The following is a 15,873-nucleotide window of genomic DNA, read 5'->3' on the forward strand; positions in this document are numbered from 1 at the left end:
GAAAAAAAATTATTGTCTTGTATTTTATTGTAGTGTGTGCGTGTGTGCGTGCGCGCGCGTGTGTGTGCGTGTGTGTGTGTGCACGTATGTGTGTTCGCAAGTATTTTGTGTAAGTTGCAGAATGCAGACTACAAACTGTAAAATGCAGAAGATGTAGAAGTATAATTGTGGACATTAACAAAACTAGAGCATCAGATATAAAAAACGCAAGTCTCAGCTGCAGCACCATAACAAGTGGCTAGGGGGACCAAAATCTAATACTTTCGAGAACTCAAGAAGACCTACCTACCTACTAAATATCAATACAATCCATCTAAGCCTTCTCGAGTTATCGTGTTTACAGACAGACAGACAGACAGACACACACACACGCACACACGCACGCCTCTAAAAACGTAACCTTCTTGGCAAAGGTTATTAATGTATGAATGACGACCTTTATTGCACATTTTTGCCACACTGGGATAAGCAAAAAACATAATGAAAAGATATATACAAAATAAAACTAGGTATCCTTACATAAATTCAACTTCTCCTCGCTTTTCAGTTATAGTAGAGATAAAGGAACAGATATGTTTTTCGATGGAAGGTTTGTCTAGTTGCATGAGGAATATGAACTTTTCTACACTGCTCAAGTGTATGAAGTAAGGAAATAAGTTTTGTACAAGCCTATACAGATCATTTCCCTCTTTACTATTTAATCTACATTCTATAACAAAGTGACATGGAATTTCCGGCCTTTAAATGCAACGTTTGTGAGTATATCCATTACCAGGGGCGTCAATCCAATGCTGTCGTCCTTCAGGCAAGGCAAAATTGGGACGCAGAAAACCATGAATACATCCATTATAAGAAGAGTACCAATCGGACATAATTTGGGTAATTAAGTATGACAGAATCTCAATTACAGGTGACCCGGAGGTACTGTACCTAGAACTGTGCCGCATACGGGGCTTCTTGGAAATAGTGAACGTCTAATGGTCGCCTACTAACTCACTCACTCTCTCACTCATTCGCTCACTCACCCACTCACTCACTCATTCGCTCACTCAGTTCCTAACTCATTCACTCACTAACTCACTCATTCGCTAACTCACTCACTAACTCATCCACTCACACACACACACTCATTTGCTAACTCATTCACTCAATCATTCACTCATTCATTCACTCACTCACTCACTCATTTACTCATTCACTCACTCATTCGTCTCAAGTAGCTTCAGCGGTTGGTTCTGTCACAGCCTGCTTCACAATTTAAAAAAAATGCATAAAAAATCGTCCAACGACTTATGACGAATGTGACAACGTTACAGGTGCATTCTTACTTTTGTTTTAGAATCATATACTGAAGAATAAGAATAGTATTCCAGTCAACAGAGCAGCCAGGCTCGCCCTGGGATGTGACAGGTACACAAGCAAGGACAGGATGCTGAAGATGCTAGGATGGCAAACAGTGAAAGACAGGATCCATCAGAAAGGACTGAGGACTTTCAGTAGAATAATGAATGAAAGACAACCTGTTTCCCTGCATAAGAACACATTACAGTCACTTGGGTACAATACCATCGGACTCACGGACTGTCCGCCTTCCTAAACCCTGAACGAATGCCCAGAAAAAGATATTTCTGTACAGGATGGCTAATGCCTGGAACGAGATGAAGTTGTAATGATCTAATGATGTATAGAATCCTTGTAATGATATATATAGAAGCTGTGTGTTAGTATCTTTATTAATGCTAGTTTATGTTTAATATATTCCCTGTGTGTTGTATGTGTGTACATGTCAGAATGGATCACAGGAAGAATAGCTACAGTTTGTACGCTAAATGTGGATCCTAATAAAGTCAAAGTCAAGTCAAAGTCTCTTCCCTACCATTGTAATTGCTGGATCGCACGATTATTCCAATAACGAACAGAAATTGGCAACTAATAAAATCTGTATTTTCTGTACAAAGAATGTTGGCACAGGACGTATGCACCTGTTGTATAGTGCAAATGCGCCACCTATCGGACGAAAGAGGAACAGTAGGTCGTCCCGTGCTCCCTGCTTAGACATGGGGCTATTTCGAAGGCTTCAAGTTTGAAATGTTCTACGAAATGGCAGTAACAGTAATATAAACGTCTTTTTCATACTATATAGCTATGTGTAGTCATGCCCGTGACTGTTACAAATAAACCTGCAACCTTTGTCCGCGCGTTCAGGTTTGTTTGAGTGTTCAAAGTTCACGAGTACTTGTACCCGTAGAAATGGCGTGACAATAAATCTCAACAACTCTGTAACCAATGCAAGGCCACAGCAAGTAATTTTTTATGACATCAGCGCGCGCATAAATTTTTGCCTGATTTGGGGGGGGGGAGGAATTTTGGTGCCTTCTGACAGTGATCAACATGCCGAAAATGGGCAAAGATGTCTGTTGCCATGCCGGAAGGTGGATGGCAAATAACTATGAAGAAAAGGCTCTGATTTAATGTTTTGTTTCTTACTTAAATGCAGTAATACGAGTATGTGACGCTGGCTGTGTATTGTGATGTTCCCAGTGAATCAAAATCTTGTTTTTTTCGGCCCGCCTTGTTTTTATTTTCACCCGCTCGCATTAGATTTGGAGTCTGCGGAGGATGTCATCCATAAAATTTACTTGCTGTGGCCTAACGTTGCCATACCTGGGCGTTGCGCAGTCCAAAATCAAGACGAACCGGTGCGAGGACGTATCCGTTTGTGGAAAGCAAGTTCCTTGCGACAAGGTAACAGCTCAACAGGTGAGATTTTGAGGCAAAGAAATTATCTAACTAATACAAAAAGCTGCTCGATGCCTGTTTGGAAATCTGGGCAAAATACTTTTCAACTGTGTGTGTGTGTGTCACAACGTTACGTTAGTGTAGAGTATACCTCACACCGAAATTCGATCAAATTTTGGTAGTATAACTGAACTATAAATACTTATACATGTGCAGTTGTCATTCATAACAATGCCTGGATCCATGGGAAAGAAGTAGCTATAGGTATACGTAGGTGACTTTAGCAGAGTAGGGTGAGCCCAATTTGATTTAATGTTTATGCGCATTGAAATTGGACTTTATATAATCAAAAGCGTCAGAGGTCAGGGGGAGGGGCGGCCATATTTTTTTTAATCAGAGTGAGGTGTTTAGCTTTTAACCTGTCTTGTATATTACTCGAAACAAACCATCGAAGTGAGTTTTTACCAGTCGGCTAAACCACCACTTTCGCCATTTTCGTGTTGGGGAGGCGGTACAATTGCAACCTCTGACGTCTCGCAATCAAATATTTTGCAACGTTTACTGCAAATGAATTTACATTGTAAAAGTCAATCTCAACACTGTAATTGTTTAACTGTTCCAATCCTCTAACTCTAAGATTATAGCTAAAGGGGGCATTTTGTTAATCTCCGTTGTGAAGGGTTACTTAACAGAACAAGCACGCAGGTGAGTCATGTAATGTTTGTGTTAGAGGTGGACATGTCATTTGCATACCATACCACAGCTTAAAAGCATCCAATGCGATTTCAGGGAAGCAAATCTGGAAATATTCTGAATAAGGCAATCTTTGTGATATTGACACCTGCTTCACATTAGCACATTTGAGTCAGCATTTGCCTATTTCACTTTTACTTTGTAGCATTACTAAAACCGCAGAAACAAGCCCCGAGATGAGTCCTTTCAATAACCATTTTTCGTCAGAAGTTTGGGTTTTTTTGCTTCTTGAGGGTCAATATACATTGGGAGAGCGTGGCCTCAACTCAACATGTAGATAAATGACTAGAATATTTGCTTTGAAAAATTGAGTTTCCAAGCCCTAAAAACTGCACTGGATACTATGCTGATGACGATGACCCTTGGACTGGAGCACTTTGCACCGCCTGAATACATTGTACATGCCGCTTGAATTCCCCGGTAACCAAGTACACATTTGGCCAAGCCTATTATGAAAAGTGTCTTTAATGGCGTTGTGTACACTTCGAAAATCTCGGAATTCCCCTCTTTTTTTTAAACATTCTAGCTCATTCGATTACTGTAACTATCAAAACTCACTTTATGCTCTCCTAAAAAAATCGACTTAGGTGAGAAGAGTGAATTCTCGAGAGCGTTCTTACATATCTAGACTTTTTTAATCCATGATCCAGAAGTCGTGATCAAAGCCATGTCGCGTCTGAGAGACAATCCAGCGTTTGGAGTTATGCAGGTCCAAGACGAAACAACAGCCGTTGTTGCACGACAGCAACCTCAAGGTAAGTCTCTATCCAAGACATAACCGAATTCGAAGCTGGCAAATGGTGGTCAGGAATTTGGGATTAGGCCACACCGACTTAATTTTATGGATGAAATCCGCGCGCGCATTGATTTTCGCCCGTTCTCAAAAAAAAAAAAAAAAAAAGATCACGACGGTCCACCGAGGCTCAGGCCTGGCTCTAGGCCCGGGTAGTCCATGGTAGTTAGTGACAATACGGACCCAGGCACCCAGGCTACCGAAGCTCCACGACTCAAGAACTCAGTACATACGTACAGTGCCGATTCATAAATTCTGCAAAGAGCCAGCATGTGTCGGATTGTCGTATATGTCGCTATGTACTGCCGCAAATTCACAATACCAGCTTCGTATTCTTGTGGTTTAGTAGCATTTTTATTTTTGGCCGGAATTTTTTTTATTTGCCCGCGTGCATTAGTTTGGGGGTCTTCAGAGGATGCCATCCATAAAATTAAGACGGTGTGGCCTTACATGAGATACTAGTATGTTATCACTTCAGTTCACTTCAGTACATCCTCATACATGTTCTGTTCTGTATTCCAACACAAAATTGTACAGGGATCAAATTTCAGCGACCACTGTCGCCTTCATCAGGATGATAATTAATGACCAATCACTTCACAGCGTGATCTCGCGAGAGTTACGGTTACAAACACGTGACCTTATTCAGACGAGACTTTACTGATACGTGACGTGATCAAAAGTGCCAGAGAGCACCATAGTGATTGGTCATTAATTATCCTGATGAAGGCGACAGTGGTCGCTGAAAATCTGATCCCTTTGAAATTGTGTGTTGGAATAAAGTGTAATGTTTTGCTATGATTACTACAAACACAGATGAACTTTCATGATGTTCTGTTATGTTATGTTATGTTATGCTTATTATGTTAATATGTTATACCATGTGGATTCTAAACTAAATAGAGATTTTTAGTATAACATAATTAGTATAACATAACATGACATAACATAACAATTGCTGTTGCTTTGCCATCATGATGTCAAATAAAGCAATATAGCATTCCCCGGTAAACAACGGTTATCAATTCTTAACAATTGGTCAACGTTTCGTAAACAAATAAAAAAAAATCTTTCCCCTATATATATTTAGAATCCACGTATAGCTATAGTGTAACATAACATAACATAACATAACATAACATAACATAACAACATAACATAATATAACATAATATAACATAACATAACATAACAACATAACATAACATAACATAACATAACATAATATAACATAACATAACATAACAATTCTTAAAAAATGATAGTTGTTGCTTTGCCATTTGAAAGAGAATATGAACTCAAAGAGACCACTTTGTTTGTGATTTGTTCAGATAGTTCGAATTCCTGTGATGCTATCTTGGACCACAAGTCTGGACACTTCCATCTACCCCTGACCATACTCCGGCCATCTTCAGATCAGAGGGACATTCAGCTGAAAAAAGAGAGACTCAAAGACCAGCTAAACAATCCAGGCGAAGTTGAATGTACCAAGCTAGCTCTTTTAAACCTCCTTAGCGTGTTTGAGTATGCTTTACAGCAGACAGATGAGGCAAAAAAATTCATACAAGACATTTTGGAGACAGATCCACAGAATCTGAACGCTCTTCAAAAACCTGGCCCACATCAGCAAGGAGTTGGGCATGGAAGGTAAGGCCAAAACCCTGGAGGCTAACATTGCAAGATTGCATGGCAACGAAGATACCACATCTGAACCCGGTCAAGTAAAGGCTCGAGTCGCACGCTCCATGGCAGAGCAGGCATTTGCCCTAACTTACGATTATTTTGAAAAAGATGAGGAAGGTACAGAACAAGTAGGAAAATACAAAATGGCCGATCTTCTGTACCAAAGTGCAATCGAAATTGGAAATGGCGTGGTTGATGCACAGGAAAGGATGACTTGGTCATTCTTCGAAGCGTTCAACCACCAACAGATATATGCACAACACACTCAGCTGTGTGATGACAGTGCGAAGCAAATGGTGATTGAACATATGGGCAAAAGCATAGCAAGTTACAAAGAAGTTCTTGAACAAGCACCCACTCGTCTGTACAAAGCACAAACACTCGTCTATTTGAACTGTGTGTTGCCAAAGACCAGGGCCGATCACTATACAGAAGATATGATGCAAGATATTTCCAGGTTCGAAGATGAAGTAAAAACCTTGTTGCAGAGGGAAGGCTCAATCAGGCATGCCATAGATCTAGCACGGAATAATCACCGTGTTCTCAATACTATGGCTCGTGCACTGAAATATCAACAAGTTCTTCGGGAAGCAGACGAAACTGTAAATGCATCCTTAGAAACAGAGTGTGACGCCAAAATCAACTGGTATGGGTACCACCTCAGAGGGGAGCTTACATTGATGAACTACATGGGTAACAAGGTACTTCCTCAGAGAAAGAGGGATCCTAATTACATCCAACTGTTGAAGGATTCAATAGTAGACTTCCAGACATGTCTACAAGGAATGCAATCATCTAAGAATTACTACCTGTTAGGAAAGGCCACCATGAAGCTAGCAGAAGAAGAGCACGTTGGGGCAACTCCGGGAGATGGTAGCCCAGACAGCACGATTGAATTAGCACTTACCTACTTCAACAAAGCACTGAAGCTAGACCAGGGACCGAGAGATGTAAAGATACACTCTTTCCGTGCTGAATGCTTAAAACGCCTCAAAGAAAACAAACAGGCAGTGGAGAGTTGGAAAAGGGCTGTTGAATTGGATAGACAAGCAACTACATATTACGGAAATATCGAGCCATTACTGGCTATGCTTCTGGATCAATGTAGAGAGATGTCAGACTCAGAAGGCTTTCAGCCAGTCGTGGCAGAGACGGCCACCTATCTGAAGATGGCACTGTCCAAGTACGAAGCAGTCTCCGACAAAGTCATACCTGCACTCATCAAGAAGTTTCCCGAAGAGTTTCTGCACACAGCCATCTATTTCAGGATCACAAAGGACCTCGGCATGTCGAGAAGAATTTGGAACTATGTGGACAAAACCATCCGAGGGCCGCTTCCCCAAGAGATCGCAGAGAGAAAGCGTCGAATAGACGAAGATATAGAGGAATGTCAAGAAGCCGTTGCTAACGATGGTGTTCAAGAACCCAGGAGCAAGGACCACGGGGACCACGAGCAGACAGCTAACAGTGATCAAAGTGAGGAAGGGGCAACAGGAGGCCAACTCCTAGACGAACGTCACCCGGCGACTGAAGAGCAGAGAGAATTCATGCCGAAACAAGTAGAAAAAGCCCAGAACACCAAAGGTTTCCACTACGACTTCTTCGTCATCCACAGTGCTAAAGACGCAGAGTGGGTAAACTACACCCTTCTGGCAAACCTAGAGGGCGAGCATCACCTCAAAGGCTGCATCGCTGAAAGAGACTTCCAGCTTGGCAAATATGTCCTAGACAACATCACAGCAACCATCAAACAAAGTGCAAAGGTGCTCGTCATCCTTACACCAGACCTTCTTCAGAGCAAATGGTGCAAACATGAAATGAAGGAAGCACTTCACGCGAAGGTGGAAGAGGCAACAGAGTCAGTAATCCCTGTGCTCCTGAAGGATTGTGAGGTTCCCGATGAGATAAAGAACATTACATACCTGGATGCACGGAAACACTTGGACTGGGAGCACCTGTTGCGAGATATTCAGAAATGAAAACATTGACAAATGTTGAAGAAGTAAAAACTTCTGTCTATAAGAGTTTATACTTGTATATGGATCTTTGTCCTGGGCATATGATAACTATGTTACTATGTAAAATTTTCAAATTGTGATGTGTAATTCATTATGGTGTGTATGTACATCTCATAATCTACCGTGTAGCTTGTAGCACAATGCTGAACTTTATTCCAAGACAATGGTATGTACTACCGCAAATTTAAAGTACCAGCTTTGTATTCCTGTGGTTTAGCACCATTTTGGGGGCTGTGATTTTAATAAAATGAAAACAGTGTGGCCTAGCTAAGCTGGAAAATTACCTTTCAAACATAAAAAGACTTGGCGTACGTAGCACAATCACAAAACTCAAACGTTATGTACACAATTACAAGTAATTCGGCTTTCAACGCCCTAAAGACACCATGTCAGGGGCCGCGTAACACTAGTAGTGGGACATGTTTACAGAACTCCGCACTTCAGATTTGTTATCTTAATCTCTCCGCAAAGTAAACATGTCACTCAGCCCTGACCAGGTGGACTCAGAGGAGGGTCTGCATGGGGGATAATTACGAATTACGCAAAATTTTTGCCGCCGATTACGAATTACGTTTAAGTCTCAGAGCAGATTACGACTTTACGATTTAAGGCTATTCAATGTCCTACTACGAATTTCGTTGATTTTTGCGGAGGCTGCCTACGAATTACGAAGTTTAAAAAGGTCTGATTACGCCTTACGAAAAAGGGCATGCAGGCCCTCTTAGAGGCTACAGGCAGGCCGTGATGACGTAACATCACCTAGGAGACGCGCCATGTTTGTTGTCATTGCTCAACGGGGCGATACCACCTGGCCAACATTGGGGGAGGGTTTGTGAGTGTTCGTAGCACCAAGAAATTACCTCAACTGATAGTGTGAGAAACAAGAGGAAAGTTGATTTGTATAATTACAATATAGTAAGTATTTTCTTTGGTAGAGGAGCTTTTGAAACTACGCTAATTTCAGAGTCGTAGCATTCACTTCAATATGATTAAAGGTCATTACACAAAACATATGAAGTTTAGAATGCCAATTTATAACTGTTTGGAGCATATAATATAACACAAATCTTGGACTTTGAATAAGTAAGGGGTGAAATCTAAAATCGAAACACGTTTAGTCTAACAGCTTTCGTGAAAAGAAATTTTACAAGATAAAACCATACCCCTGAAGCAGTGGTTTCGCCCAAACTGAAATCTGATAACGTCCAATGTAAACTAACGCCATGCGCTGGCAGAAGCTGTAAACAAAAGGTACTACCGGTAGAAAAGAGTATTCCAAGTATGGAGTATTCCATACTTGCTCGTCTAACAGACACAGTGCAGTTCTGTCAGATGTGTTTTGAGCGTTACAGTGAGCCCAGGGCGCTGAACTGTCTACATGTGTTCTGTACAAACTGTTTGGAGTCCGCCACTGGTGAAGAGACTACGGTAAGCTTTTACAGAAGTACACTGTTCACTAGCCTCGATAGCATGCCAAAAACTGGGGGTTGGGGGGGTCTTCAGGGTCTTTTGGAGCTTTTATGTGCTATTTTCTGCTTGCATATAGACAACACAGCTGGCCGGCTTGGTTGAATTACCCCCGTTTTAGAACTGGGCTGACCAGAAAACAGCCGAAGACCACCAAACCCCCAGCCTGCTACGTAGGCTAACTGTTTACAGCATTTTCATGAGTGTGCGCAGCTGTCAACTGTATACTAATGTGTCAGACAAAAGTAACTAAGAAGTAAAGACTACTAGCTCGGAAGTTCAACCTACAAATTGGTACTTGAAATATGTTGTGTGTTGTCCTGTCGTATTATATGTAACATAAAGCAAGTACTGTACTGTACATGTTCTATGGCAAGACTGAATCAGGTACACAAAGTTTCAAAACTTTTCATGATACCTAATTTTGGCATGATTTTTCTTTTACATTTGCCATAGACACACAGTAATATATTTCCATGTAGCATGATCTGAGTTGTCTGTTAACAACTTTTTACTAGGAAATAACATAATTTTTGCAACAATTGATTGAAAGTTTATTGCGAATTCATTGCTAATTGCAAATTACAAAACATAAAACTACATTTGAATTGAGTATAAAATAACCAACGTCTACATGATGAAGGTAGCTGTCCAGAACTACAAATAAGTCTAAAACTACGTCTGGGGGATTTGACTTCTCTTCTGTAAACCATGGAAGACGTAATGTCCCACCTTTTCCAAAATTTCTGGGGTTTAATTTTGGGAAGTTAAAAGAAGAATAGTTTTTTCTTTGTCTGTAAGTTTAGAGAAAATGGGATAAATTGTAGAAGTTTGAATAGACAACTCATTTCGAGCGTTATGGAATGAACAGTTTGAGATAAAATGTATTTCGTCTTCCACAGCCTTTGCACTACAACATTTACAAATTCTTTCACAATGGTTTGTTCAAACAGGTGAGTTGTACCATATGCAAGACTGTAACAACGTTGGACCCCAGAGAGACGGTAGCTGGCCTGCCGGATGCCTCCTTCCTTCTCAATCTCAAAGACGAAGACGCCGACCACCTTAAGGAGACGCTTATCTTTAAGAAGTGCGGCGTGTGCGAAGACCGTTCTGATATAAAGGCAAGCGCTGAGTGTCAGGACTGTGGAGACTATCTGTGTTCAGATTGCGCAGCGTGTCACACAAGGACAAAGTTCACCAGAGGTCACCGGGTGGTGTCTCTATGGGACACTGCGGACGAGAACTATAATGTACCCACAAAACCTGGGAACGAGGACAACAAAATGGGTACTCGTTCCATTTTGGCCATTCTGGATGAGGAATATGAAAATGAACATTTTTTGAGCACAATAGAAGAACAGGACGACTCGGATAAAAGTTCTGAGCATTCTGACATAAAGTCTTCAGACACAAAAGAGACAGAAGATGAGTCTAAGGACTTTACACTGTGTGCCAGTGGCGACGATGATGAAAATAAGAATGTTTCAAATCCAGTGCAAGTGCAAGACGAGGGGGAGGTCTTCCCAGCTTGCAGTAATGTGTCATTAGGTATAGAGGGCGCTGTTGATCAGCTACATCGCAAAGCGAGGGAACTCACCTCGCTGATGCAAAGCTGGCAAAGACTTGAGGAGGCAAAAGTACAAGAAAGGAACGAAGTTGAAGCCGACGTGGACGACTTTTCGCAACGGTGAGATTTCTAACATGGTAGTCTAAAAAGAGAACAAGAAAAAGGCAGGGTTCTATAACGTCAAGTTCTTTTTTTTGTTTTTGTGCAATTATTTGATTATTTCTTTCAAAGACAAAATCGTTGATAACAAAGTTACTATATGCCAGTTTTTCAATACGAGATATATAATGCTGTGTATATAATAAATGTGTAGATACTTTGAAATAAATTTGTATTGAGACATGAAAATTGACAACACAAATATTTGTGGCCCCTTCTTTTTGTGTGAATAATCAAACTATAAATGAAACAAAACTATCCCTCCAAAAGCTGCTATTTAAAGGACATGTTGATTTGATTATATGGATGGCATCATCTGGTAACCGCGAAACTGATGCGCGCGTGCGAAAAAAAAAGTTTTGCAAAAAAAACTTTCATTATGAAATATACGTGATCATGAAGGTGGAACAAATGACACAGAATATGGTTTGGCGAATAATCTACTCTTAAAATTCATTTCTACATTTTCGTCTTGCTTCGTTTAATTTTTAATTTTCTACGACATTGGTATCGTTTTCAGATATTTTTTGCAACTAACGGTACATTTTTGCTCATTTTTTGCACGATTTACAGCATGGTTGAATTATTTTTATGTCATCCACATACTCAAATCAACATGGCCTAAATGCGAATTTTTCTGAGTTAAAATATCTCTTCTTTTCCCCTGTTTCAGACTGGAATTTATCATCGGGAAGCAGCGAAGCTGGCTGCAGACCGAGACCGACATTGTGTACAGTCGGGTGTGTTCGGACGTCGCCTCGGCTCGGGAGGGGCTGGAGAAGCGACTCTGCGCGCTGCATTACGTCACACAGTTCCTCACCGCGCTGAGCAAGTACGGCAACCCGGAACAGGCGGCGTCTCTCAGGGACTGCCTGGCTGCCAAGATCGCCGAGCTGCTCTCTTCAGAAGAAGAGGTCGTAGTAGCAGGTAATTACAACGAAAAGATCGGATTTGAACCGGATAAGAATCTACTATCGCAGGTCACAAGGGGGATAGGAAAACTAAAGCATCACAAAGGCAACGGGTCGGTTACAAGTACCGAAGAAAGTTTCCACAACCACTCAGAAAGTGATGCAACAGGAAAAGAAGGTAGTGCATGTAGTTTTCAAACGGACTGTCAGTCAGAAAACGTACTGGCTATTAACGAGGGTAGAGAAGACAGTACGAGTGCGAGCAAAGAACCGGAAAGGTTGTTGTGGGTCATAGGTCATGGCGAGGATGATGACGACATCAAGTTCAACAATCCCTGCGGACTCGTGGTCACCAAGGCTGGTGACGTCATCGTCGCTGACCAGGGAAATCGTAGGCTGGTGGTCCTCAACAAAAACGGCAAGTTCAAGACCAAAGTTGGACTGGACATGTCACCCAATGCTGTCGTTATGAACAGCGAGGGGCAAGTAGCAGTGACGGGGACTAAGGGGGAGGGGAGGAGAAAAGAGGGGGAGGTTCAAGTGTGGAAGCTTCACCGGAAAAGGGAACACGAACTCGTGGTGCAGTTTGGGGCTGGAATTCTGAAGAATCCGCATGGCGTCGCTGTTGACAGTCAGGGCAGGTACGTGGTGGCTGACGTCGGGAAGCACCGCGTGACGGTCCACCGCTCGGACGGCGGGACGCTCATGTCCTTCGGCGAGCACGGCGACGCCAACGACCAGTTCTACCTGCCGTACTACGTCGCCGTCACGAGTTCCGACGACATCGTCGTCTCGGACGAGTTTCAGAAATGCCTCAAGGTGTTCAACTCCAGGGGGAGGTTTCTGCGCAGAATCGGGCCGAGGCTGAAACGTGAGGTACACCTCGAGTGTCCCGGCGGCCTTTGCGTCATGAATGACGTCATCCTGGTGGTGGACATCTTTACTGGCCAGGTAATTTGATTTAATTTGATTTATTAGACTGTATAAACAGATATATACAGCCAGGGCTGCCCAACTAGCCGGAGGCTATTTTAAAGGGCTAGCCCTCACAACAAGAACATAAACAATTCGGAACAGGTAACAGTGTCGGTTTCACTTCAGATAAACATATACTATTACACATGTACATAACAGATGTTGCGGCCTAACGTTAACAAGCTATGCAATTTGACCTAGTCGCTATGCGTTTACTATAATTACATTGTGTACTATAGTTACATTGTCAACACAATTCTATGGAACTTGTACAGTTTTACTAAGTAGTTGTCAACGAATGTTTATCGACTGTTTTCCAGGTGATGTCCATAAGTTTGGGGGGAAAGTACCAGGGAGTGGTGCTGTCTCAGAAAGACGGTTTGAGCTATCCACAGACGTTAGCCGTAGGACCGGGCGGACTTGTAGCCGTCACAGAAGGAAGCTTCTTCAAAGGGACTCACTGTGTGAAGACCTACCGCCTGGGGGAGTTCGCTACACCGTACATAAAGAACGCATGATTACTGGACCAATTCATAAATTCTTTATTGACACAACAAAAAGCACAGGGACTTTTGTATGGTCTTCAACAACTAAAGATCTAACAAAGCTAAATACATGTGTGGATAACGTCATCCTACGTACAGAATAAATGTATGCGGTAACAATAAAGGTTTAACTATTCTCTAACATGTGGTTTCTAAGATCGAAACGTTCTTTAATTAAGGGTTAATGACCCGCCCCGAGGTGAATATGGTGTGATAAAGCCTTGTCAGTTGCTATAACTACCGAATAAAGCCACTGAGTGAGCGCCAAATTTTATTCCACAAATCCAAACGGTTGTTGAGATTTAGGCAACTTTGCACTTCGGCACCTGTCGTAGGGCTAGGTCCCGTACAAGGCCCTAATGACGGGCCATTTAATGGTCTTCTTTTCAGGTCAAATTTACTATTCCGGCCGACTTTTTCTGGCTAGCGGGAATCATTGTTGTATCCTCTCACGTTGTGAGTGATTTGTAGTTAGTGTAAGCCGTTTTTACGGCAGAAAAAAGGGGGGGGGGGTACGCGTTCTCGAGCCAGTGGGGAACTCCCATAGTAAAGCATAGGGGACGGTCCTAGTGGCCGTTGCCATGGCAACGGAGGTCTGGCGGTGAAATAAACTGGCGTAGTTTACTTGAACCGACGTCAGTACCAGATATACTAAGCAAATTTCACCGAATTTGGCACGGTTGATTAATTCCCGTGGAGGTTCAAGCCTGACCACGCCAGCACGTCGGCAGAACATACTGCGCCTGCGCAGAACCCTACATTTTCACGCTTTTCGGTGGATTTTTGGTCAACGTTGCATTAGAATTTTGCCTGTTGCAGAGGATATTCTTTCCGACATAACATTTGGAAACTACTGTCGAAATGCTAACCTTATATGAGTGAATACGACCTTATATGAGACGTTCTACCGAAGTGCTATGTATAATACATTACGGGTTTCGCGCAGGTGCAGTGCGTTCTGCCGACGTGCTCCCAGACGCGTCATTGGCTTAAGCCTGACCACGCCTCCGCCATGCAGATGTCGCCCCGCCTTCCGCGTGTACTACTAGTATTTAATAGCGGGACGAACCGCTCTCTGCTCTGCTGCTCCCTGTTTCCCGTCGTCAGTTCCCGCACCGGTTAGGTTAGTAGTTTAGTTAAAGCCCCTATGTAACAAGGGATGTGCATTTTGGGGAATAAACAGCTTTCCACACATGTAATTGTAGAAATTGCCTCATTTTTATCCAAGCGCCCATGAATTTGCGAAAACTAAGTGTTAAGTCCACCAGCTCTACTCTAGTGCAAACTCGGCAGTGAGACCGGAAGTGACGTCACAGTAGGAACGCGAGCGTCATAGTTTAGCAGACGACAGGAACTGTCATGTAGTTTTTTTGTCAGCCCAAGTTTTTTCGTCAGTATCTTTGTTTATCTTTGTTATTATAGAAATATGGTGCGTAGATGTGTAGCTTATGGTTGTTCTGGGACGACGAAATTAGGACTTAGTTTGCATAGTTTTCCAAGCAGCCCGCGGAGAAGGCGATTGTGGACCCAGTACGTACAGCGCCGTAGAAACAACTGGACGGGAGGGGCGAAAGCCGAACTGTGCAGTCGTCATTTTTCTAGCGACCAGTTTGTCGGCGGACTCGAGCGGGAATTCGGAATACGTAAACGCGTTCAGTTGAAGCCCACAGCCGTGCCGGATGTACATGCGTTTGACGAAAGACCGGCTGAGAGTGGGGCGTCGTCTGCTGTAAGCGGCTCACGTACGGCGTTCGAAAAACGCAGACGACAACAGGTAACGTTCTGTGAATACTCTTGTGACACAACATAAACTTTTGGCAGATCAGGAGTGACGATATAGATGTAGATATCTTCAGAATTAGGAGCCGCCTCGTTTAATTTTGCGCTTTAGCTAACGTATTATATATATATATATGGGCGTGGGGTGGGAGGGGGGCGCCGGCGAAAATACGTAAACATACATAGCTTGTACGCGGCTCTTCCACAAGTCACGCAGGCCCCTTTTGCAGTGAGTTTTTAAAATATATAGTGCTGGACTTCGATATTTATGTACCGTACATATCTGTAGCGTCAGTCTTTATATCTCTTGCTTGACTCTTACTAGTAAATTGTTTGACATGTATCATATAAATTGCCGTACAATGCAAATACATGTAGTACATTTACTTTTCACACAGATCATTGCAGACCTGTTGGAACAAAGTGTACAGGTATGTTGTATTGGTTTTGTTTAGATACTTTAAATTGAATTTTTTAATTG

The 15,873-nt window shown here is 42.4% G+C and overlaps 2 protein-coding genes across 2 annotated transcripts; both read left to right on the forward strand.

The window, feature by feature from the left end:
* The first annotated feature begins 6,795 nt into the window (after nucleotides 1–6,795).
* Nucleotides 6,796–7,947, forward strand: LOC109483216. Its single transcript, XM_019786194.1, has one exon. It carries the CDS (start codon nucleotides 6,796–6,798, stop codon nucleotides 7,945–7,947), a length of 1,152 nt encoding a protein of 383 aa, XP_019641753.1.
* A 2,140-nt stretch (nucleotides 7,948–10,087) lies between these two features.
* LOC109483217 (tripartite motif-containing protein 2-like) lies at nucleotides 10,088–13,806 on the forward strand. Its single transcript, XM_019786195.1, has 4 exons — nucleotides 10,088–10,096; nucleotides 10,407–11,143; nucleotides 11,856–13,044; nucleotides 13,389–13,806. The coding sequence occupies exons 1-4, from the start codon at nucleotides 10,088–10,090 to the stop codon at nucleotides 13,584–13,586; spliced, it is 2,133 nt and encodes a 710-aa protein (XP_019641754.1). The 3' UTR covers nucleotides 13,587–13,806.
* Nucleotides 13,807–15,873: the final 2,067 nt, after the last annotated feature.

Source organism: Branchiostoma belcheri, unplaced genomic scaffold (assembly GCF_001625305.1).
Source record: "Branchiostoma belcheri isolate BF01 breed outbred unplaced genomic scaffold, Haploidv18h27 scaffold63, whole genome shotgun sequence".
NCBI lineage: Eukaryota > Metazoa > Chordata > Leptocardii > Amphioxiformes > Branchiostomatidae > Branchiostoma > Branchiostoma belcheri.

What these genes read in the sequence shown, in the direction of transcription:
- LOC109483216 (XM_019786194.1), top strand. Translation starts at nt 6,796, where the DNA reads ATGAAGCTAGCAGAAGAAGAGCACGTTGGGGCAACTCCGGGAGATGGT.
- LOC109483217 (XM_019786195.1), top strand. An exon ending in GTGGACGACTTTTCGCAACG is followed by an intron (nt 11,144 to 11,855) that starts GTGAGATTTCTA and finishes CCCCTGTTTCAG; the next exon opens with ACTGGAATTTATCATCGGGA. An exon ending in TGGACATCTTTACTGGCCAG is followed by an intron (nt 13,045 to 13,388) that starts GTAATTTGATTT and finishes ACTGTTTTCCAG; the next exon opens with GTGATGTCCATAAGTTTGGG.